At 41.1% G+C, this 24,791-nt stretch overlaps 1 protein-coding gene across 1 annotated transcript in view; it reads right to left on the reverse strand.

The window, feature by feature from the left end:
- Window positions 1-4,847: 4,847 nt before the first annotated feature.
- The window catches only part of rbl2 (retinoblastoma-like 2 (p130)), a 221,298-nt gene continuing 201,354 nt past the window's right edge, over window positions 4,848-24,791 (reverse strand). The window contains exons 19-22 of the mRNA XM_085991425.1: window positions 11,301-11,403; window positions 10,047-10,258; window positions 7,498-7,662; window positions 4,848-6,028 (exon numbers count right to left, since the gene is read on the reverse strand). Coding sequence (XP_085847551.1) covers window positions 5,858-6,028; window positions 7,498-7,662; window positions 10,047-10,258; window positions 11,301-11,403 — 651 coding nt within the window. The 3' untranslated portion in view covers window positions 4,848-5,857. The remainder of the gene's footprint in view (window positions 6,029-7,497; window positions 7,663-10,046; window positions 10,259-11,300; window positions 11,404-24,791) is intronic.

The raw sequence follows: 24,791 nt of genomic DNA on the forward strand, positions 1-24,791 counted from the left end.
AGCGACGCCCACATCCCATCAATGAATTAAAAAAAACCATTGGCATGCTGCTGATTGTTGTCCTGTATTTTCATCTAGATCAAGACTTGAATCAGTCATGACCAATGTCATGAATGCTTTTAAAAGGTTTATGCAGTATAACAGAAAATGCTAGTGGCTGAGCTGGTGAGTCAGTTTCTGAAAGAGTAAGACTGATTAACATTCAGTCTGGCTCTTCATAATTGCTGACTTGCAACCAAAATGTTAACTCTTTCCTCTCTGATTAACCTCCTGTACACTTTGTTATTCTTTTGAACTTTTGCTTTTTTGCACCAATTAAGTTTCTGTTTTTCAGACTTAGTACCTCATTTAATAAACTTTAGTTTCCTTCAGAGTTTCTATTAAAATATTAATTCCACCTAGTATTTTTCATTTATAACTGCCTCTTGTGGTATAAGTGTGCAATTTAACTTATTCCTCCTAAAGTGCCGTTTTATTCAGTAATAGTTCAAATGGGTTTTCTTTCACAATTATAATAAATTGGAAATGTTTTCTTATTTTGCAACTCCAGAGCTTGGTGTAGCAATATATGTAAAATATTACATGCAAATGCTGAAATTGAGTTGCTAATTTAGTATTGATATGCAAGGGGAGATGTGGAAATGGTGATGGTGCAGGAGTTTGAGGGGTGATTGCTATATATTTCTACAGAAATACTAGAGTAAAAGTGTAAATTATAGCAAGTTTTATACTGGTCTACCTAAAGTTGTGTACAGACTAAAATATATACTTTTTGCTGGTTAAAATATTATTTGATCCTAACATGTTTGTATTTCAGTGACATACAAGACTCCCTTTATAAATGAACACTGACGCATACAAATATATTTGTAAAAAAATTCATCAGATTTCACAAGTTTTACAAAGTGATACAACACAAGAATATAACAGGTAGACAATTTTTAAAGAACACCAGTTATAATAATTGGCATAAATTTAATTTTGCAGATTAACTTTTTTTAAAGCAAATTTTTTTCATTTTTTTGTCACACTGGTGATGGGTACCTGCTTAAATGAGTGACCAGTCATATTGCAGTAATTCCCATGTCATTTTTTGGGTTCTATTCATTTATCACCAGTTAGTTAATTGGATATGATGTAATTGAAGAGGTGATGCATCTCATTAAATCGTTTTTTCCCCCCCCCCCTCCTTGCAATCTTGTAAAATGCTATGAATAATTCTTTATGGTGAGAAAATGGGCTCTAGAGCTAGTACTGAAAATGTAACCACATCTATCTAAAACTTTAATGTCAGCCTTTCACATTGCCTGATAAAACTCCAAGTTCACAGATAATATTGGGAAAAGAGCATCTGCAGCAATAATTTCATCATGATTGAGTGAATTTGCAATGTGCACATGTGTGTTGCTGTTTCTCACTTGTTTATGCAGTGTGGTGAATCTGTATTGTGTACACGGGGTCCAAACAAGGCTCACTTAATCAAGATACAATCATCCACACGTTAAATATTTTCTCTACCCACAATGCAGTATAGTGGATTGTGTTCATGATCTCACATGTGGGTGACTTCCCAGCTCAGCTCTTCCCCGTCAAGAGAAGAATACATGAATAATGTACAGATTGCTATCCTACCTTCCATATTAAATAAAATTTGCATATGGTTGAGCTGAATACTGTCAAAGCATAGCAGATGAAGGTGCCAGGACTTTGTGGAAACTGGCAAATTAAGTTCTTGTGAACTTCCTAGCAGCCAGGATTGAAGCATCATGAGCCGAGATCTGGGAACAGGTTGCCTGCCTGCCATCTTGGCTGCAGTTGGTGAAATCGAGCATTGGACAGAAAATTGGAGACATGTTTAACCTCATTTTTCAGGTAGACTGTGAATGATGTGGAAATATTAATCTGTCTCTACTGTAATTTAAACTATGGTCCCAACATTAAAAGATCTTGGGGTAGAATATCCACAGGGTTTCCCTGATTTCCAACTGTAAATACTGTGGAAACTAGAAAATCTGCATTTCTGCTATTTCACTGAGGTTTCTACTGAAGTTACAGCGGGAGATCCGAAGATCTCTCTCCAACACCCCCCCCCCCCCCCCCCCCACTGAAATTATTGCCGCGTCTGTCCTGCTTGGTCTATTGAATGTGTCCGAGTGACGACTAGAATACCTGACCATGAGAAAATCAAGACGCTTTCCAAGCTTCTCGTTCCATTAGTTTCCCCGTTTCATACGATCCTGCCATGACTCTTATGCTGCTGCAACTATTCCTACCTTGTGCTACTATGGCAGAACAGCTGGATGACTGGCTGTGGTCTGAAGCCTTGCTTAATGAAGTCTTCACCTAAATTCTACTGATCAGTGTTGTAATCAATAGCTTTAGTCCACTGATAATGTTAAAGTACCTTTCAGCTCACTGAATCCAGTTATTCTCTGGTTATGGCTAGAACTCTACTGCCACCAACCATTTATATTTGTGATCCACTGACTGCAGTGGCCAACATTGGTCTGATTGCACATTGTGAATAATTTTTTTCAAACATACTGAACTGAATTTATTTTCTTTCGGTGCACCTATTCTGATGTAATTTCAAAATGTACGAGTGCAAATTTTTGCGTAGTTTATTAAATTCAATACACTGTTAATCTGCCTTACTGTTGGGTTTACTGGTCATACAGTAATCGTGCTTGTTCTACTTTTTAAGTCTGAAAGAGCTGTGGAATACATGGTAGAAAAGGGTAAGTGGCACTTGAATAGTTGACATTCAAATTGTTACACCACTTTCTGCAGATTCTCAGTCACAGGATATTGGTTTCTACTCACTGCCCCATTGTGGTTTATTGTGCTCTGTGATCTGCGCACACTCTTAATGCTGGTCACTCTTGCCATTCAAATGCTGGTTTTGGTTACTGAATATTTCCATCTGCATTTCATCTCCGCTAGAGAAAATCTCCATGTTGAGGCAAAAGGAAAAGAAGTGACATCACAGATGAGGGAAGAGAGGAGCAAAAACATTCACTTGCACTGGAAGAGAAAGGTATGTTGTCAGTGAGGCTGTTATGTGAGCCTACTGATGGTTAACGGAGATTAGTTCTGAATGTGACGGTGTGAGCCACAAAGGTAACAACTGCTGGTGTGTGCAAGAGTTTACACTGCAATCGGGGAGACAGTCTGTGGCCATAAGATGTTGTGCGGTGACTGTGGACTTGGAAAATGTTATTTACTGTACCCAATCACTACGAATGTGAGGCAGACAAAAGGGTGATGTTCCTTTTTACGTTAAAGCTACAGCATCCAGTGCAGAATGATTAGTATGTGAATGGGCAGACTGTTCGTATTTGGCGATTTACAGGGTCCATAGCTGCATCCATGTCCAGGGTTTGTCTGGACAGGAGTGACGAAGTAGGGTTTCCAACAAGCCTGCCCTTCAAGGTTTTGATTGGGAATGATGTGATTCTAAAGGGGTTATGACCAAACTCCTATTTAGGGAGGGAACTTGTTGGATCAGCTCCAAGCACAGCAGAGACATGCAGAGCACTGGCATGTCCCACAAGCAATTAATTTTGGGATCTGACAGTCCAGGGGTACCTGGGTAAAACAATACTGTACTCGGTGGGACTGGAGGAGCTATAGCTAACACCCCACCCAAAGAACTGGCAGAGGGAGTGCCCACACATCACTGCACAGTCCAGGTCAAAGAAGCAGTTTATTCAAGGAACATGTTCTCAGCTACTCGGATCTCTGTGGTCTGAAAATGGTTCTAGCCTTGTGTGTATTGCCTGTTCTCTGGAACGATGACGGGGCCAGGTGATCCCCACCCAAATTAGGGGCCAAGCAAACATTTTGCTGGGTGTGATTGCTTCAGCTAGGCAATGAGCAAGCTAACGTGGACAACTGTGGCAAAGCCTGTGCGCAATGTCAGCCAATGTCATGGGACAGAGCTGCTGGTGTGAGCCAATGGGCCAAAATGGGCAATTTGATGTCAGCCATGTCACACTCACACCCTTTACATGAGACTGTAGCAACAGCAGAGTGCCAGAAGTGCTCGACTTCAGAGTGGCACATTTGTCAGAGATTTTCATGTAGGACCTTTTGGAATTCTGAGCCCCAGGGGGATCAGCAAGCATGATGGTGTGACAATAAAAAAGTTATCTTTCCTCTTCAGGTTATCTATTGGATTCTTTTACTGGCCACAATACATGCATGGGGTTCGGATCAGTTATTGCTAACCTTTTTTGCAAGCTGGACAGAATTTACATTGCCATCTGGCTAATATTGATATATCAGCAAGACTGAGATGTGTGTGGTTCTGGAAGCCCTTAGTTTGATTCTTCGAATTACATGCTCGGCAGGTCCCCATATAATGCAGTCTCCTTAAATCATGTGACACCGTTCAATTCCAAACATTCTAAATGTCCTGCGGTATAGTTTGATTGACGGCTCTGTCTGGGGTGAAGATGTGGGTTAGGAGGACTGTTGGGACTGTCCTGGAAATATACTGTTTGCACTAGATAGCGTTCATGTACCTGTCTAAAGTTAAATAAATTCACTTATTGGTGTATAGACTGAGCCTTGATCTGATGATGCATATTCAATCTGCCTGCTGAAGATGAAAAGATCATGTGACAACACATGATCTATTAAGCCAGAGTATAGAAGGAAATGTTCTCTGCTCTATCCTGAGGTCTCTCTATTTACCTAGATATTTGATAGATTAAAAACACACTGGTTCATGGGGAATGTGAGGTCCAGTTCCAGATTGGTCGTTGCTGATGAACCCAGGCAATATATCCAGCATAAAAACACAAAAATGTAACAGTGTCTTCCTTTTGATGACCATTTCTTAAAAAAAAAGCTCATCCTTTGCTTTGACGACATTTTGTTTCTTGGCTGTTTGTCTCTAGTCGTCTGCTTAGTCACCATTTTCACTTGCTGTCATACATGTATTTGCAGCTTGGCTCTTTCGCAGCTTGGATCTTTCACAGCTGGATATATCATTAGCATGCTACTCTTACAGGTCCTGGCCCTTCAAGCTCATTGAAGAACACAAAGCTGTCAATTTTGGCACTCCCATAATGTTCACTGCAACATGCAAATACATTTCTGGACAAGCTGATCTGCATACACAACCTTGCACGCAGAAAGCTGCGTACATGGCAAATTTTTTTTTTTTTTTTTTAGCCCTGGGCGTTTTCTCCCTATTGTATTGGCCTGTGCAGATGTTAGAGGATGTTTCTCCTCTACAATGCTGGACCTTTGCCTTGAAAATAACCTGTCCTTACAAAAAAAAATTATTTTTTTATTTTTAATGGTTTTCAATACACCCAGTTAAAATAGTAAGATTTATCTATTAATATTAATGCTATAACTGAATTTGGTATGAAAAACTGCTGTTTTAAGCCTGTCTTTTTAAAAAAAAAATTCTTTCAGAAAAGCTTTTGAATAATAAAAAGCAATTAACATTTTTCAATGCTTCACAAATCTTTCTCTTAACCTAAAAAGCCCCTCTGCCTTCAACTGTCTCTGATTTGTGAAAAGGCAAGCTGCCTTTTCAAAGCAAGAAATTGGGTGTTGTGCTCAAAGCACCTGACCCTTGTCCACTTTCAATTTTTGATTTCCTACAGCATGTGTTCACGGCCTATATAACCTTCACAAAAGCTTTAAGCGTAGCTGTAATCTTCTCTGGTTTGCTTTCCAGTTTCCAGGATTCTTCTCTAAGGATACATGTTTGGAGAGGGGGGGGGGGCGGGGGGGAAGGAGGAAAGTCGTGAAAGTTGGTGCGACTGGAGGGTATTGGTGCCAAAGCCATACTATTTCACAGCAAATGACCAGATTAAGCAATGCACCACAAGCACAATCAGTGTGATCCTCTGTCATTGGCTACATCCTGCAAACGTCTATATAATGCAGTGTGGTTCTCTTGACAGACCCTCTTAGCTGGCAATTCACTGTCCTCATCCAATGACAAGCCACGCTTCTTGGTTGGAGTTTCACCAGACTTAATCATACTGTTGATATCTCTCAGTCTCTGCAGGTAAAGAAAGAACCAGAGTTAATTTTGGGTTGCAAAAAAACAAATGGAAAATTTGGCTCCAGTTGTTGAAGCAGATTTCACAAATTAAAGGAATTGAAAATTTGCTACAAAAGAAGGAATGCTAAAGGGGATAGTTACTGATCAGCAGAGTGGGATTAAACGAGGTGTTTCATGTCAAAAAAAACACTGGCACGGGTTTGATGGGCCAAATGGGCTATTTGAGTCTAATTACAGCAGCTAAAGCAACACTAATCTGCAGTAAGAACTTTGGGTATCTTTCAGAAACATTTTCTATTTTATACTCTAAACTTATTGAAAAAATCCACGGTGAAACAGAAATCAGTTATGCACCTATTTGCTCTAGCGATTTTTCTCTGGATACTTTAGGCACTAAAGAGCCTACAAGGTGGCCAAGATTGGGTCTTAAGCTGCAATGCCGGTTTAGCGAAGACACCATCTTGGAAAAGGAGTTGAAGCTTGCACTAGTAACGGCTGCCCAGAGGATTGTTAAACAGCTGATTGGCACTTAAATTGTCTGCTAACGCTCATTAAGGAGGCTGCATGGCATTTTGGTGGCTAGCACTAGACCGATCTCCCTCGCCTAACGGCGACCAGCTGATTGGGAGTTGGGAGTAAACAAGTCATTGCAGAGGATTTTTGAGCACTACTTAAAGCTATATCACCTTTAACTGTTTACTTGTTGCTGGAGGTTTGAAGAGGACTTTTGAAACACTTTCTGGGACACTTTGTCAAGACTTCAACACTTTATCAACATTTATTCTGGAAATTATCAGAGGACTTCACCTAAAAAGAGTAAGTGCTTAGCTGCTTTGCCTTATTGAACACCTAACTGGAGTCACCAGGAGAAAGGGACTGCTTGGTCATCAGCATCTTGCTAGGGGTTCCCCCTGGTCTGAAGGAGGAATGGGGGGAGGAGGAGATGAGGCCAGGCAGAGCAGCTTCTGCAGGAGAGATGGACAGCAGGGTGAGATGGACTCCCCACCCTCTGCAGGTACAGGACATTCCCTACTCCTCAGGACCTCCAGTGCCACGTCGGAGAACATGTGCGGCCTCTCCGCAGGTCCGAGCCATCCTTAAGGTGGAAGTGGGTGTGTGGAGCCCACATATATTGCTCCACAAAAATTGCGTCTAATTGGTGCCCAAGTGTTAAACCTGCAGGTATCTCTGTTTTAGCACCTCCAGGCAAGTTCAAATTATGATCAGCAATTGGGACCAAAATTGCATGCTAAAACCAGACTTTCAAACAGGCGTGTTTTATTAGCACAGCACCCATTTAGTGCCTGTTTTCACCCTTTCACCAAAATAACCTCTCTTCCCCTCACCCCCCCATATTTACATTTTTTTGACGGTACTGATAAGATTGTGACACATCCGTTCACCGCAACAATTGTGGATGTCTAGCACTGATTATACAGAGACTGGTTTTCATAATTGTAACTTACCTTTGAGGGACTTCTGCTAAAACAGTAGAACATTTTTTCTCGTGGTGAGAGGGAACCTCCGTTCTTATGTGGTGAAATATAAATGGAGTGATGCTGGGAGAGCAAGACCCTGCGTGGTGATCCTGTCCTTACAGATGGGAAGGGAGATAAAGACGGAGCTTCACTCTGCACAAACAAACAAGTTTTTCAAATTCACACCTGAATTCATGTGCATATACTGATACTGATTTAATATTCTTTCTTGTTCATTTTTAATTACTTCAAAATATTCCGGTGTCCTTGGTCTTGCACTATATCATTTATAGCTCCTCGCCCCCATACTAACCATTGTTACAGAACTAAATATAACACTTGCAATAAAGCTTTCCTAATCTAAGAAAACATAAATAGTGCTTATTAAACAGGGCAACCTTTTTAAAAAGATGAGTTGACCAAAATACAGTTTTCAGAAGATATGTGACTAAGGAAGTTCCTGAGCATTTCTGCCAGAATTCAAATGCTAACGGCTAGTGAAATATGTGATTGAAAGTCCACCAGTTTCCCAATAACATGAGTATTGAATACTTGTCATATCTAAAATATGTACAGTATTGAAGGAATACCATAACTATTTGTGGAGTTTACACTGCACAGTATAGTAGAGGTTACAACTAATAATGTGTTCACAGTAAGGCATCTCAAAATAGATTTAAACTGTAACCAAATTCTAAAAAGCCACTTTCTTATGTTTGAACTGTACAATACCAGCTTGCAGCAGTTAATATCTAATGTGTCCTCCTGCATAAAACTGAAGCCTGCAATTATTGTTCCCAGCTAAATTATTTTAATTCACAGTTCCTTTTTGAAGTAGACAATTTATCCACAAAACTATAGTGGCCTCTGAACAAAGTTGACAGATTTATCTTCTACTCGGCTTGCTGCAAAATGAATGTTGAATATTCTCTTAACCTTGAATAATGGCACTCTGTCTATAACTAGAGCCCATGTTATAAATTATAACCAATTTAACTAGTAAGTGCAGTAGTAAAATTATTTCACAATGTAATTTGTTTAAGAAGATTTGGAGTACATCATTAAATGTACAAATATAAAAATATTGGTTATAAAAATCAAAAGTAGTTTTTAATGAACTGCAGAAACATTTTTTTTTAAATTGTAAAAAGGAATATAAATTATGCTGCTAAAATCATGCCTGCAACATCGCTTTCTGCACATTCTGGGGACTCGGGGATGTAGCGGTTAGAATACTCCTCTTTTAACTTTGGAATCTGGGTTTGACTCCAACCCATATTGATGGGCTGAAGGTTTTCTCCGTAAACTAGCAGTTTGGGACATCCTCGGCTCACCCTGGGCGTGAGTCCACAGCAAAATCAATGCCAACGCATCATTAACACTGCATCAAAATTACCCATTATCTGCCTTTTATAGACACTAAATTGTCAATTTAGTTCAGAAATGTTACAAGGGTGCCCAGTGTGAAACCAAGAGTTCACACTAGTACTGTTGGGACATTTTTCTCTTTGGAGTTCAGGCACTTTGTTGGGACAGAACAGAGGAATCTTTATTCTGTATTTCAGTAATCTAGATCTGATAACAATCAGTGTTTCTGTTTCCCTCATCTTGTTGAGCTCTCCCCCCGCCCCCAATGCATGTCTTTTATTGGCAGAAAATGAAATTCAGGGTTTTGTTTGTGTTGCAAACATTCCAAATTGTGGATAAGTTGTGTATGTTGTAACATTACAGTTTCCCCACTAGGTGCTCCTTGTGAATTGTAAATGTTACAGCCCTCTCTGGTGGTATAATCTAGGAACTGCAGTCCTACAATTTAAACTTAAGAACAGCTGCAGTCAAATCAGCAAGAGAATGTAAACATCCCATACACGAGAGAAATTCTGGCAGATCTTATTACGGTTCTCGATCTACTGCCAGCAACAGAGGACCACATTGGCAAATTTTCCCACACAGATATAATACCAGGGCGTAAAGGCCAGTGATAAAGTTCCCAAATGAAGAAATTGCACAGGGATTTGATTGGATTACACAAACAACAGGCTAATATCCCTGAACAACAGGCTAATATCCCTGAACACCAGCTACTCTGGGTACGCACAGGAAACATAAGGCAAGCTGCTTCAGATATCTGAATGCTACGCATAACAATACACCAGTTTCCAAGCTATAATGACCATGCATTGTAGTGTGTGTGCAGTTTGATGCAACCCAAGACTGTAGCTGTATATATGCAAATTAAAGTATATATTTAAAAATATATCGGTGTCTTCATGAACCAAGCATTGCTTCTGTTGTAATGAAGTTTACACTTTGGCATAGCATAAAGATTGGAAGCTTGGCCCAGCACCTTTAATGAAGGTCAGATTGTTGCTTTTGGTTTGCAAGCTTAAACTCCTGATGCCATATTAAATACGTAAAATAAAGTTACACCATGCTGCCATGGTTATATGATCTACAATAAAAATTAAAATGTTTTAATTGCTATTCAGTTTGGTACCACATAATGAAAACTCTCAGTAGCACAACCTACATCTTACCCCATTCTCTGTGTTTGATGAGGAATATTTCAGTGCAAATGCTTTGACTCTTCTGATGTAGATATTGTTGTAGAATTGAATGAGATCACCCCTCTCCTCTTCTATATCACTATTGGCTCCAGCCACTCGAGTTGGGGTAGGTGGTGCACTGCTAGGCTGGGGTACTGGAAGTGTACTGTTAGACCTCATGTTTGGACTGGAATCTCTGCTGGCTGCATAAAACAAAACACAATTTTACAACCAAAAATAATTGAAGATGTGTAACTTGTAAAACATGCATCACTGAGTTGGAGCAGTGGGTGGAGGTGTTATGTGGAAATAAGGCATTTTCCTGTTTGGGGGTGGCAGGGAGGGAAAAATAGAGGAGTGTTCATTACTGAGATGCTGCATTGTGGCCACTGGTGTCTGACACAAGACATTGGCCTAGAAATTAATCTCGGGCGGTGGCACAAAGCGGGCGGTATGGGATCGGCTGCCCGTTATAGGGGCGCTGCGTATACCAGGTGGCCGATTCGATACCGCCTGTTTTGTGCCACCGCCTGGGACGAGTTTCTAGCCCATTGTCTGTCCATTGGGCTTCAAAAGTGGACAGTTTTGGGAAAAAAATATGGGGAAGAAATAAAGGGGTGGGAAGGGTACAAAATTCAGCTAAAAAGTATCAGGCTTCATGCTCCTCACTACGTTTGCAAATAAACAAAATCTGGTAAAAAACCTTCGGTGCTATAAACTTGTAACCAGACACAGAGGAGGAAATGAGCCAGCTGCAATGGGGGCCAGTGCCTACAATGACCTTGCTAATCAATGTTCTTGGCAGCTATATTACTCATGTCTTTAAACAAAACTGCACAGAACTAATTCATCTGGTAACTAATTCCACAGTTAACTCTATGAATACAAATGCAGGTGTTGAATTCCACCCGTAGATCTTTATAAATAGGTTCATTAAAATAAATATTCCGGGAGACACAAAATGGGGCAGGATAATGCAGCAGCCCAGTGTAGCAGAGCAGTAATGTACAGGCTCAGTGCCATACATGGCCTAAATTCTCCATGTACACATCTGCGACAAAGACAGAAGAATATTTAAAAATCGGCTAACACATGTAAACCCTGCCTTGTTTTAAGGCAAGTTTGTAATTTTATCTGAAACCATATATAATAGTTGCACGGTGCCACAATGTATAACCAACACTATAATATAAACAAAATAAAACTGGAAATGTTTATCACACTATCTTTAAATAGGATACTTACCCCTATCTCTGCTTGTCTCAGTTGGCGAGCCCTGGCGCCCACTACTGTCACTGCTGCCTGAAGTTCGTCGTCTTCGAGCTTTCAACAGTACACTCCTATAAATCTACAGGGACAAATGCAGCATCAGGCACAATGCGCCTTAAAGAGAACTGGCAAAAATGAACTGCAACAAGTTAAATCATAATTACATAGAATTTACAGCACAGAAACAGGCCTTTCGGCCCAACCAGTCCATGCCGGCATTTATGTTCCACTCGAACCTCCTCCCGTCTTCTTTCCTCTGACTCTATCAGCATAACCTTCTATTCCCTTCTCCCTCACATGCTTAACTAGCTTCACCTTAAATGTATCTATACTATTTGCCTCAACTACTCCCTGTGGTAGTGATTTCCACATTCTCATCACTCTTTGGGTAAAGAAGTTTCTTTTGAATTATCTTATATTGATGGCCTTTAGTTATGCTCTTCCCCACAAGTGGAAACATTCTCTCTCTATCCATTCTATCAAAATCGTTCATAATTTTAAAGACCTCTATTAGGTGACCCCTCAGCCTTCTTTTTCAAGAGAAAAGAGACCCAGCCTGTTCATCCTTTCCTGATGGGTATAACCTTGCAGGTCTGATATCATCCTTGCAAATCTTTTTTGCACCCTTTCCAGTGTGCCTCTCATTTTTATAATCTGGTGACCGGAACTGTACACAGTACTCCATGTGTGGTCTAACCAAGTTTAGCATAACTTCTCTACTTTTCAATTTTATCCCTCTAGAAATAAAGTCTCATACTTTGTTTGCTTTTGTTATGGCCTTATTGACCTGCATTGTAACTTTTAGTGATTGTATATTTGTACTCCCAGATCCTTTTGCTCCGCTGCCCCACTGGTCCCGCCTCTTCCCCGATCCTCACTGGTTAATTTTTACAGTCTGCAATTTTTCAGAGATCTTCTACGAGTAATTGGTCAATGTTTTGCAAACCCCCGTTTGAGAACCACTGCTCCACCCTATTTAGACTCTTAGGCCTAGAAATTCCAGTGGCTTGCGCCACCCATTAGCGACATGAAATGGTGAAAAAACAGCAGCTGCGCTCTTCCGCCATTTGGTGGCAGGTTCCGCGGCAGCCGCCATTTTCAGCAGGTCAGCAGCACTGCCATTGCCTGCTATTGGTGAGAGTATTTTAATGAGTTGGAGTGCACACTGATCGACACCAGCTCATCCATTTTGGAGTTCTTCGCTCGCATTGCCGCCCACGCTCAATCACGCCAGTGAGGGCTGCCGCTAAAAGGTCTTTCAGCAGCGTTAACGGCCATGAGGAGCCTGGCAAGACTTATGAGGATGGACACCGGAACTTCAAATGCCTTCTTTGCCAAGGTTCTTCTTTTAAACTTTCATTTTTTGCCCATCAGTGGCGGCGGAGGGGGGTTTGCATTTTCTGGCAGCTTTCCGGGAAGTCTACTGTGTTTGTAGGTCAGTAAATCAACGGATGAACTCCATTGCAATGATTGAAGATGACCTGTGATATCTCTTATCTGCATTCATGTCATAAACAAACAAAAGAATCGACCAACATCGGGTGGCAGCTAATATTTTTGGAGCACGTACGGCAGCTGATTGGGTCGCTCCTTTCTTCCCCGTTCCCCTACACTGCGAGCGGGAGACAGAGGCGACATTTGGCCTCCTTCTGAAATTAACGCTGCAAAGAGGGCATTGCACTAGAAAATTATTGCCACGCTGATAATGAGCAGGCAGTACCAAAATGCCGGTACTGCCTGCACTCTCGGCCGGCGGCCATTACCCTTGGCTGCCAATGTTACCGGCAGGTTTCCAGCGTTCCCCAATTTCTAGGTCTTATTTTCGAAGTAATATGTGACCTTTTTCTTATGAAAATGTCATACCTCACTCTTATCTGTTGAAATTCATTTGCCAATTATATGCCCATTCTGCAAGTTTATTAATGTCTTTTAATTTGTTGCAGCCCTCCTCAGTGTTGACTATCCCTCCCAATTTGGTGTCATCCGCAAATTTAGAAATTGTGTTTTTGATTCCAAAGTCTAAATCGTTAATATAAATTGTAAACGGTGGTCCCAACACTGATCTTTGTGGGACCCCACTTCCTACCTTCTGCCACTCTGAATAGCTACCCTTTATTCCATCTCTCTGCTTTCTGTCTTTCAGCCAGTCAGCTAGCCATTCTGCTACTTGTTCCCTGGTTCCACATGCTCTGACCTTTTAGTCTATTATGTGGTACCTTACGAAGGCCTTTTGGAAATCTAGACATATTACATCTACTGAATTACCCTTGTCTACTCTCTCTGTTACCTCTTCAAAGAATTCAATGAGGTATGTCAAGCAAGACTTTCCCTTTTGAAATCCATGCTGATTATTCATTATTATATTTTTGGTTTCTAGATGGTTTTTCTATTTTCTCCTTTAGGAGGGATGCCATTATTTTCCTACCACTGATGTTAAACTGACTAGTCTATAGTTCCCTGCACATGTTCTATGTCCCTTCTTAAATATAGGTACAGTATAATGTTATCTATCCGCCTGTCCTCTGACATGACACCTTTTTCTAATAAATTATTAAATATGTGTAATAGTGCCTGTTATCTCTTCCCAAGATTCTTTTTGAATGCGCAGATGCAATCTGTCCAGACCAAGGGTTTTATCCTCTTTGCGCTTGATTAGTTTATTTAATATTTCTCTTTATTTTAAATAATTATATCATTTCTAATCTCATCTCCCGATGTCATGTCCATTTGATCAGTCTCCCTGGTAAATGCTGAAGCAAAATAATTATTTAATATTCCTGTTATTTTGCTATCGCTGCCTGTGATTTTACCTGACTCTCTCTCAATGGCCCTATTCCCATCCTGACTTTTTTTTTTATTTATGTGCCTGTAGAATATTTTTATTTTGTTTTAGGTTCCTTGATAATTTAATTTCATAGTTCCTCTTTGCCTTCCTAAACATAGAAGATAGGAGTAGGCCATTCGGCCCCTCGAGCCTGCTCCGCCATTCAATGAGATCATGGCTGATCATCCAAACTCAGTACCCTGTCCCTGCCTTCTCCCCATATCCCTTGATCCCTTTAGCCTTAAGAAATATATCTAACTCCTTCTTGAATATATTTAAGGAATTGGTCTCAACTGCCTTCTGTGGTAGAGAATTCCACAGGTTCACCACTCTCTGGGTGAAGAAATTCCTCCTTATCTCTGTCCTAAATGGCTTACCCCTTATCTTTAGACTGCGACCCCTAGTTCTGGACTCCCCTATCATCGGGAACATCCTTCCTGCGTCTAGTCCTGTTAGAATTTTATAAATTTCAATGAGATCCCCTCTCATTCTTCTAAACTCCAGCGAGTATAAGCCCAATCGACCCAATCTCTCCTCATATGTCATTCCTGCCATCCCAGGTATCAGTCTGGTGAATCTTCGCTGCACTCCCTCCATGGCAAGAACATCCTTCCTCAGATAAGGCGACTGAAACTGCACACAATACTCAAGGTGTGGTCTCACCAAGGCCTTGTACAACTGCAGCAAGACATCCTTGTTCCTGTACTCAAATCCTCTCGCTACAAAGGCCAACATACCATTTGCCTTCTTAATCGGCTGCTGCACCTGCATGCTTACCTTCAGCGACTGGTGCACAAGGACACCCAGGTCTCGTTGCACTTCCCCTTCTCCCAATCTACTGCCGTTCAGATAATAATCTGCCTTCCTGTTTTTGCCACCAAAGTGGATAACCTCGCATTTATCCACATTATACTGCCTCTGCCCAATCACCCAACCTGTCCAAATCATACTGGAGTTTCTCCGCATCCTCCTCCGCAGCATACACGACCACCCAGCTTTCTGACATCTGCATATTTGGAGATATTACATCTAGTTCCCTCGTCTAGATCATTAATATATATTGTGAATAGCTGGGGTCCTAGCACCGATCCCTGCGGTACCGCACTAGTCACTGCCTGCCACTCGGAAAAAGACCCGTTTATTCTAACTCTTTGCTTCCTGTCTGCCAACCAATTCTCTATACAAGTCAGTACCTTGCCCCCAATCCCTTGTGCTTTAACTTTACACGCTAATCTCTTATGCGGGACCTTATCGAAAGCCTTCTTAAAGTCCAAATACACCACATCCTAATTGTTTTTTTGACTTCTCTCCTAGTATCTTCGTATTCTCCCTTGTCTTGCTCTCCTCTGCTGTCCATGTGCTTACTGTATGTCCCTTTCCTTACTCTCAATTTTTCCCTTAATTCTTTATTCATCTATGGTGTCTCATTAGTGTTTAGTTTGTTATTTTTTAGAGGAATATATTTTTCCTGGGCTCTGTTGAACACCATTTTAAATGTTTCCCATTGCTGTTCTATTTCATTGTTTGCCAATATTGTTATCCATTTTATTTTCCCAAGTTCTATTTTCAGCCCCTCAATCAGCTTTTCTCCAATCTATTACCCTGGACGTTGTCGTGCTTGGGTCCTTCTCAATTATTATCCTAAACAGTATTATATTATGGTCACTATTGCCTAGATGTTCCCCTACTTTTACTTCTCTTATCTGCTCTAGTTCATTCCCCATTACCAGATCCAGTAGCAAATCCTCCCTTGGTGGGCTTCTTGCACACTGGATGAGAAAGGAGTCCTGTACACATTGTAGGAACTCCATTCCCTTATCCCCTTTACTTACCAATTATCCAATTAACTTTGGGGCAGTTGATAACAGTGAGAAGCAGGTTTATTAAACTTTGGATTCCAGTAGCGAAAAACATAACAAATGCTAAGGAATGCTCTTTGGTTCAATATTTTGACTCGATGAAGAGATGGGTGTGGCCCAGTTATGTTGCGGGTAATTTCATTCAAATATTGAGTATCACTACACATAATGATTAGCAATCTACCTTAATTCTTCATGTCATTCCCCATATAAGTCTAAGGCTTGAATACTGCTTACATATCTGAAGTGGTTCTAACACCACTAGGATTCCTGGACAAGATACAAGAAATGCTTTTTGTCTGATAGCTGATCTTTCTTCCATGTCGAGTGTGCAACCTCTCTTCATAGCAACATTTCTCATCTTCCCCTTTTTATCAGTATTGCTATGGTTAGGGCCCCTTGAAACTTTCCTTTATTGTTCCACCTAAGCTGCAATTACTCCAGTCTTTACCCTCTTCCCTTTGCATCTTTTGTGTTGAAGTCACGACTCATTGCAATGTCTCCTACCCTAGTTCATTCTTTCTCATTACTACAGAACCGGTGAACTTTCCATCTGTCTTTCCATCTTACAACAATCTCCAAGCTTTTAAAACCATAACTTGGAGTCATCAATTCATTGCTTCCTGATCTAGTTTTTTAGTGTAGAATTTGGTCCTGATTAATCTTCTTTCCTACTCTTTTCAACCTTGTTGATGTCTTGTAAATATGGGCATTAAAAATACCATGGCAAACTCTGAGTTGGGGAGGCCAGTTGGCTTAGGACCTAGTTAACCATGCCTTTTTTAACAGTCATAGCTAACCAATACATCTTGGTAAAAATGTGAGCGTGCTATGTAGTTATCTTGCAGATGTCATGTAAGCCACCTGTTTGAAATTGGCCCATGTTTTAGAACCTGCCTGGGTGTAGTTTTCCTGAGCTAACATGTAATAATGCAGGATTCAGTCTAACACCAATGAGCTATCCTTAGTGACATGTGCCAGAGTCCCAGACCCATGCAACATAAACAATTGGAGTCCTTCTGTCACTTTGGATCTGCCTACATTGTAGTAGAGAACCCTTCTGATACTGACACACAGGATAAAAAGGATGGAATTGCCATCTGTCAGAGCTGGTTTTAATTTTTATTAGAATTGTTATCCAGTGAGCTCAATGGAATTTTGACATTACTTACATCAAGGGGTGAATCGGCGATAAGAATATCTTACCCTCCTGCACAACAATAGCAGTTTTTCAAGTCGGTACAGGAATGGGCTCAAAGGAAATATTCAAGAGCTTATGCAGAATCAGAGTTAAGATTTTGGCAGGGACTAGAAGGCTAAACAAGGCCACAGCATCCAGATCTTTTCATAAAGCTGAACACAAGTGGGAGTTCGTCTCCTGAGTTTCTTTCCGTGTGTGATGGAAAACTAAGATGACTGCTGCATGTAGCCTAATAGTGCTGGAATGTAACACTTTACTGAGTAGGCACTGCAGGTAGGACAAGCAGTAGGAATAGCACAGGTAGTGGAATCTTGCTCCAGTTCCTGACACCTCAAAGCAAGTCTCTTCCAATTGTCCACAGTGAAAAATGCCTTTGAGTAGAAGACTATCATTACCACATAACCGCTTTCCTCCCTCCAATACTGCAACTTCCTCCCTTATTCCTCCTCTCCAGAAGGCAACAGCTCATTTGGCTGCTGTTTCATAGGCAGTAGTGGTGATCCAATGCCTCACTGAAATGGCCATTTTCTTGTGAAATTGCAAGGCTAGTTAACTGCAGGGACTCTCACAGCTGAGCCTAATCCTGTTCTCATTCAACATCCATACATGCACATTTTCCACAGGGATCAAAAGATAGGGATCAAGAATTGGAACCCTAGACTGTGTTCCCCACCAATGTCATGAGGGTGCTGAGCCAATTATAACTAATGACGTCCTGGCTGAGATCATTTAATTTGGTATAGACCAGAGATTCAATTTGCTTGGCTCAGTATTACACTACATGGTGCATTTACGCACTGAATCATCATCATCATCATCATCATCATGACCACTAAGATGCTGTTAGTGCTTAATGATCATCTCAATAGCTATCTTGGGCTGGGAGCCAGAATTCTGTTTTTCTCTGAGAACAGGCTGACTGGTAAGATGGGGGCTTCTGTGAAGACTGGTCTGAAGGCCAAGGTTTTCATGATCAGAAATCTATTCTGGACCATTTCCACATACTCTAAGTGGCATTAGGGACTATCATTAGCAGAGGCATGGGAGCATGATTTGTAACTGTAAAAACCATCTGGCTTCTCGGCTGAGAAGGTGTGTGATACAAGACCCAAATAAAGATTGAGAAAAAATGGTGTCACTCTAATAAAAAAAAACATGCAGCAAATAAGTTGTCAATGATTCTAGATGATTGCGAAAACGACTGAGTGAATGACAATTCTTGCTTCTACATTTCTTTATTCTTACTCTCTTACACTCCTACACAGAATGTAGTTACTTATTAATCCCTGCAAAAAACTGTAATGAGAATATCACCATAAAAACACTTCATGCTGCATTTGCACATCCTAAAAATGCATTACTGTACACAGATACACTTTCATTTGTTTTAATGATTTTTCAAAACCAAAAGGAGATATGAACGAATTAACTTAAATAAGCTGGAAGAAAAAGTTTTTTTTTAAAACAGGAAAGCTATTAAACAAATGAATAGACCTTGCTAGTTCTGCCATGTAACACTATTTGCATTTTGTAATGAAATGGGCAAGGTTATTTGTAAAGTCAACAGTAGACACTGACTATAAACTTATTCTTCACTTTATAGTTTGAGCTTCAGTAGATCTGTTTCAGTTAGACGTAAAGCACATAATGAACTAACATGGAAAGAATGTAAATGTACTGCCAGCGATTTTTCAAATATTATTTTCACAGGTGTCAGTCTTTTGTGCTTGTTAGGTTTATTTTGGCCCTTTATTTCTTCTATTTCCAGAAATGTGAAACTCTAAAGCACCACGTGAAGAAAAACAATTCCCCCCCCCCCCCCAGGCTTAAATTCATGATGTAGAAAGTATCATGTAAAACTCACTATTCTCTTTTATTAAAAAAAAATATACACAAGCACTTTAACATCGGCTTATTTTATAAGATTTTTGGACACGGCAAGAACATCATTAAATTTTTAGTACAACCCATGATTCGTAATAGTAAAACCAGTGACTTTTACCAAAAACTGACGAGGATAATAAAATGTAGTTGATAAGTCAGTGGATTTCCTTATCTGTTAAAATCAACTAATATCACTTTTATACTTGAATGGTAAATTTACAGCAGCATAATTGGTAAATCATTAACTCCAATCAGATTTTGAAGTCAAAAAGTCCGTGGATTTGCCCAAGGCAGCAGAGTAGGAGATATAAGACAGGTTAGTTAAAAATATCCTATCCAAATCTCACGGTGATTGCAGCTGAAAATCCTAAGTCAATACACACATTAGGCTAGGATTTTAAAAGAAAAAAAAATCCACATCTTTTATTTTTGTTTCACGTCTTTTGTTTTTCTCCCCTCTTCGGGTCCTCCTGCTCCACGCACAGCTCTCCAGCTTTGGAACTCGCCAATCAGGCTGGTAATTCAATATGTCCCAGCAGCCCGCTGCATGACCCCTGGGGTATCACATTCAGGTTGGGTCACTATCACTGATCAGTGCTTTAGAGTATAATTTCACTAACGGCAAAAGGAGATTTCCTACCAAACTGTTGCTATTCTGAAATTAGCCAGAAATGCAATGAATTAGAGAACATTACTCTGTTGTTATCAAACATCTGTCAGCAAGAAGAGTCGTTCAGTGACTGGACTACTTGTAATTCTAACAAGTAACTGAACTGGGGGGGGGGGGGTGTAGGGGCGCTGCACCCAAGTATGTGGAGAACAGGAGGAATTAAATATTTGAAGAGTCATGAAGTACCAGGTCTAAAGATTATCCAAGAGTACAAAATAAATTGGGTTTAGAAGCAAGGGATCAGTGGAAAAACTTTTCTGAGCTCATTAAATGCAGGGGAAATGTCAGGATTAGATGACAACTACTATGAATATAATAAGACACATATATAATCCTGTCAATTATACACCCTTTAGCTTGACATTCATAATGGGAAAATACTGATGCTATGACAAACAATTAATTCAAGAACTTTTGGTGAGAGCAAAGGCAATAACTCCAAGCCAATGTGGATTCCTGAATGGCAAATTGTGCCTAAAAAATTCCAGCAGATTTGTTTCGAAATGTAACATAATTACTGGATAAGAGTCATGGTGGCATAATCGGGGGTATGATAGTATAGTGGTTATGGTACTGGACCAGCTCTCCTCCTTTAAGACGCTTCTTAAAACCTACATCTTCGACCAAGCTTTTGGTCATCTGTGCTAATATCTCCTTATGTGACTCGATGTCAAATTTTGTTTGATAACGCTCCTGTTAAGTGCCTTGAGACATTTTACTACATTAAAGGCACTATATAAATGCAAGTTGTTGTTGTAATCCCCCCATAGCACGTTATGAAATTTAATTCAATAAATTTGATCATCTGTGGATTAGCACTAGAAAAAAAGTGACCATAAAAACACAACCGATTCACTAATTCAGGGCAAGGATCTGACAGCCGACATCGACTGGCCTACATGTGACTCCAGACACTGTTGTTAACTGTTCATGCCCTCTGAAGTGGCCCAGTTGTAGAGTTGGGGAACAAGCACGGTGGCATAGTGGTTAGCACTGTTGCCTCACAGCGCCAGAGACCCGGGTTCGAATCCGGCCTCGGGCGACTGTCTGTGTGGAGTTTGCACATTCTCCCCGTGTTTGCGTGGGTTTTCTCCGGGTGCTCCGGTTTCCTCCCACAGTCCAAAGATGTGCGGGTTAGGTTGATTGGCTATGATAAATTGACCCTTAGCGTTAGGGGGATTAAATAGGTGGGGTTACAGGGATAGGGTGGGATATGTGTTGGTGTTACGGTGATCGGGTGGGATATGTGTCGGTGCAGGCTCGATGGGCCGAAATGGCCTCTATCTGCACTGTGGGGTTTCTGTGATTCTGTGAAATGTGGCCTTGCCAATGTTACCCACATCCCGAGAAGAAAAAATAAAAAACTTAATTTTTGGAAAACTTTTAATAAAGTCCCTAATGGAAGATTTATGGCTAAATTAAAGGTTTGTGGGTTTCAAGATGGAACTGTAAATTGACTGATTAGCCCACATTCGATTCATTGTCCAACCTTACACATTAAGAATGATCATTTGCTCAAATACCAGAGGACTGCCACTCCCTGTAGAACCAAAGCCAGATATGACCCTCTGCCTTCATGAGAAAAGGAGAAATAAAAATTGGAGGGAAAGTTAAATAAACCAACATACTGATGAAGCAGCATTTTGGTGCATTATTCACTGTACCACAGCGTGGTTGGACATACATTCATGCCTATAATTGTTTTGATAAGGGGCCGCATAGGAGGCTTGTTGATAAAAGTAAGACACGTAATACTAAAGGGAGGGTGGCTAAAGGACAAAAGACAAAAGGCTTGGCTTTTCGGACTGGAGGAATGTAAACAGTGGTGTCCCCCAGGGTCAGTGTTGGGACCAATGCTCTTAGTATATATAAATGGTCTTGACTTGATATCAGGGGCACAATATCAAAATCTAACAAAAATAGGGAGAACTGTAAGCAAAGTATAGGAGGGTGTGGACACGTTAGATAGGGCAGATAGATATCAGATGGAATTTAATGCAGAGAAATATGAGAAGTGCAGAAAAATGTACTTCAGCACCAGCCAGACCACTCCCTGTAGATTATTCAAGCTTTAGCTAAGTATAGGAAAGCTCCAAAAACGAGTACAATTGCGCCAGCAGCCAGAAGAAATAATCCAGCAACTAACCTGTAAATAGCTCATGATTCCTTTAAATAGAGCTGCTGGGAGGGTTCTCCATTCCATTTAACACCATGTTCAGCTGTGCAGTTGGAAAATGGCAGCACTGGCGTCAAATCAGCACTGCGCACTGATTCACGTCATGATCTGCCTGTTCTGCATGCTGCCGGCGATCATTAGGTGTGTGTGTGCGCGCGCGCGCGCGCGTCCTGCGCACGCCCCATCGGAACTGTGCACATGTATCTCGGACCTTATTTTCGAGCATTAGGTGGCCGCGTAGCGCCTAAAAAAACAGGTGCAATACAGCCCCAATTTAGCCTCATGGGATCCTTGGTTTTATAAATAGGAGTATAGAGTACAAAAGCAAACTGAACCTAAACAAATCCTAGTTAGAATACTGGCGGAACTTTCAACTTCAGCAGGGGAGTAAAACAGATTACGGATCGACCGCCCGTTATACACCCCACCTGATTTTTCTTTCCATTGACTTTAATGGAGCAAATAGGCAGGTGTATAATGGATGGCCGATCAGCTGGCGCCCGTTTTACACCCCTGCCAAAGTTGAACGTTCAGCTATTGTGCCCAGTGTTGCGCACCTTATTTTAGGAGGATATCAAGACCAAGGAGAGTTATCAGGGATGGAAAGCTTTAGTTATGAAGATAGACTGAAGAAATTGGACTTGTTCACGAGCACTGTTCAGAAGTATCACTTCCATCACTTGTTCCGAAGTGTTCAAAATTATGAGAGGTTTTCACAATTTCCAGTGGTTGGTGCGTCAGTAATTAGAGAGTATAAATTTAAGATCACCACCAAAAGAACAAAGGGAGAAGTTAGGAGAATGTTTTTACACATGTTTAGACACGGAATACCCTGCCAGAAACAGTGGTGGAAGCAGAATCCATAATAACTTTTAAAAGGGAAGTGGATACAGTAAATAGTTGAGAAAGAAAAAATTAAAAGGGTGTGGAAAAGGGCAGGGGAATGGGACTGAGCGGATAGCTTTCAGAGCCAGCAAAGGCACAGTGGGTTGAATGGCCTCTGATTCTATGGCAAGTTCTAGAAGCATATGCAGGCCAGGCAGAAGTGCCAACTGACGTGGGCCTCTTCTCCTTAGGCAGTGAAGGCAGATTGAGCAGCAAGTAGACCTGGGTGTAGTTCCACAATTTCCAACTGCCTTTTAACAGGGACCTGAGATCAGGTTGGCTGCATGCTTATGAAGTGGCACATGAGGGTCAGAGGGATCTGGGTGTGCAAGTACACAGATCCCTGAAGGCGGCGGAACAGGTGGATAAGGTGGTAAAAAAGGCATATGGGATACTTGCCTTCATTAGCCGAGGCATTGAATATAAGAGCAAGGAGGTTATGATGGAACTGTGTAAAACACTGGTTAGGCCACAGCTGGAATACTGTGTGCAGTTCTGGTCGCCACACTACAGGAAGGATGTGATCGCGTTGGAGAGGGTGCAGAGGAGGTTCACCAGGATGTTACCGGGGCTGGAGCGCTTCAGCTATGAAGAGAGACTGGGCAGATTGGGTTTGTTTTCCTTGGAGCAGAGGAGGCTGAGGAGGGACATGATTGAGGTGTACAAAATTATGAGGGGCATAGATAGGATGGATGCTGAGGAGCTTTTTCCCTTAGTAGAGGGGTCAATAACTAGGGGGCATAGATTCAAGGTAAAGGGCGGGAGGTTTAGAGGGGATTTGAGAAAGAACTTTTTCACCCAGAGGGTGGTTGGAGTCTGGAACTCTCTGCCTGAAAGGGTTGTGGAGGCAGGAACCCTCACAACATTTAAGAAGCATTTGGATGAGCACTTGAAATGCCATAGCATACAAGGCTACGGACCAAATGCTGGAATATGGGATTAGATCAGACAGGGCTTGATGGCCGGCGCGGACACGATGGGCCGAAGGGCCTCTATCCGTGCTGTATAACTCTATGACTATGACTCAGGAGGACCTAAAAGCAGGTGGGTGAGTAACCTTAAAATATAAATAGAACATGAGAAAATGAATTAAACATCTGAGATGAGAGCTAAGTATCATGGATAAACTGATAGAGCACAGCATACACATTATCCTCCTCGCATCTAACAAAATACACAGCATGAGGTGTAACTGCACACATATAACGGTTACAAAATAATTTTTTCCCAGATATAAATTCTAATGGATCATACAATGAGAGCCAAATCAAAGGAAAGCACATCATATCAGCGCATAATGGAATATCAGTTTCCTGTTGGCTGCATTTCCGGCTGAGAAGTGATAATTCTGAGCCATGTTGCTAACATTTCTCACGAGTAGATATATGTGGTAAAAAAAAGAGACCAGAAAGCCAACAGTAACCAGAACAATACAATCAGATTAGGCTTTGAACACTGATGTCTTATTTCTACCTCAAATTGATCAAGCAGTATTTTATATGGCCTTTTCCTTGACGATCCCGTCACCTGGTATTACAATGAATTGAAAAAGAAACTAAAAGGGAATACCTTTCCACTTATTTTGTGGTAACGTTGCTGGTGTGATGTTCTTTCATCAAGTACAGTCTATATAGGATTACAGCAACACTAAGCACTAAAGTAATCTTGCTAAAGTATTATGGCCAAAACGCAAGGACTGGAAATAGCAGAAATGAAATGGAAACCATGGCTGCGAAATTCGGCACCTTAGCGTCAGCAATTAAGGCCGGTTTGGAGAAAAAAATGGCAGCCGCCTCGCTTCCACCATCTTGGTGAGGGCGATAGCATAGGCGGGACATGCGTGCGCCATCATTATGCAGAGTAGGCAGATCATAAGAAATAGGATCAGGACTAGGCCACTTGGCCCCTCGAGCCTGCTCCGCCATTCAATAAGATCATGGCTGATCTTGGGCTCAAAGCCACTTCCCA

The sequence above is a fragment of the Somniosus microcephalus genome, chromosome 6, assembly GCF_052327205.1.
Source record: "Somniosus microcephalus isolate GS21.2 chromosome 6, FLI_Smic_1.0, whole genome shotgun sequence".
NCBI lineage: Eukaryota > Metazoa > Chordata > Chondrichthyes > Squaliformes > Somniosidae > Somniosus > Somniosus microcephalus.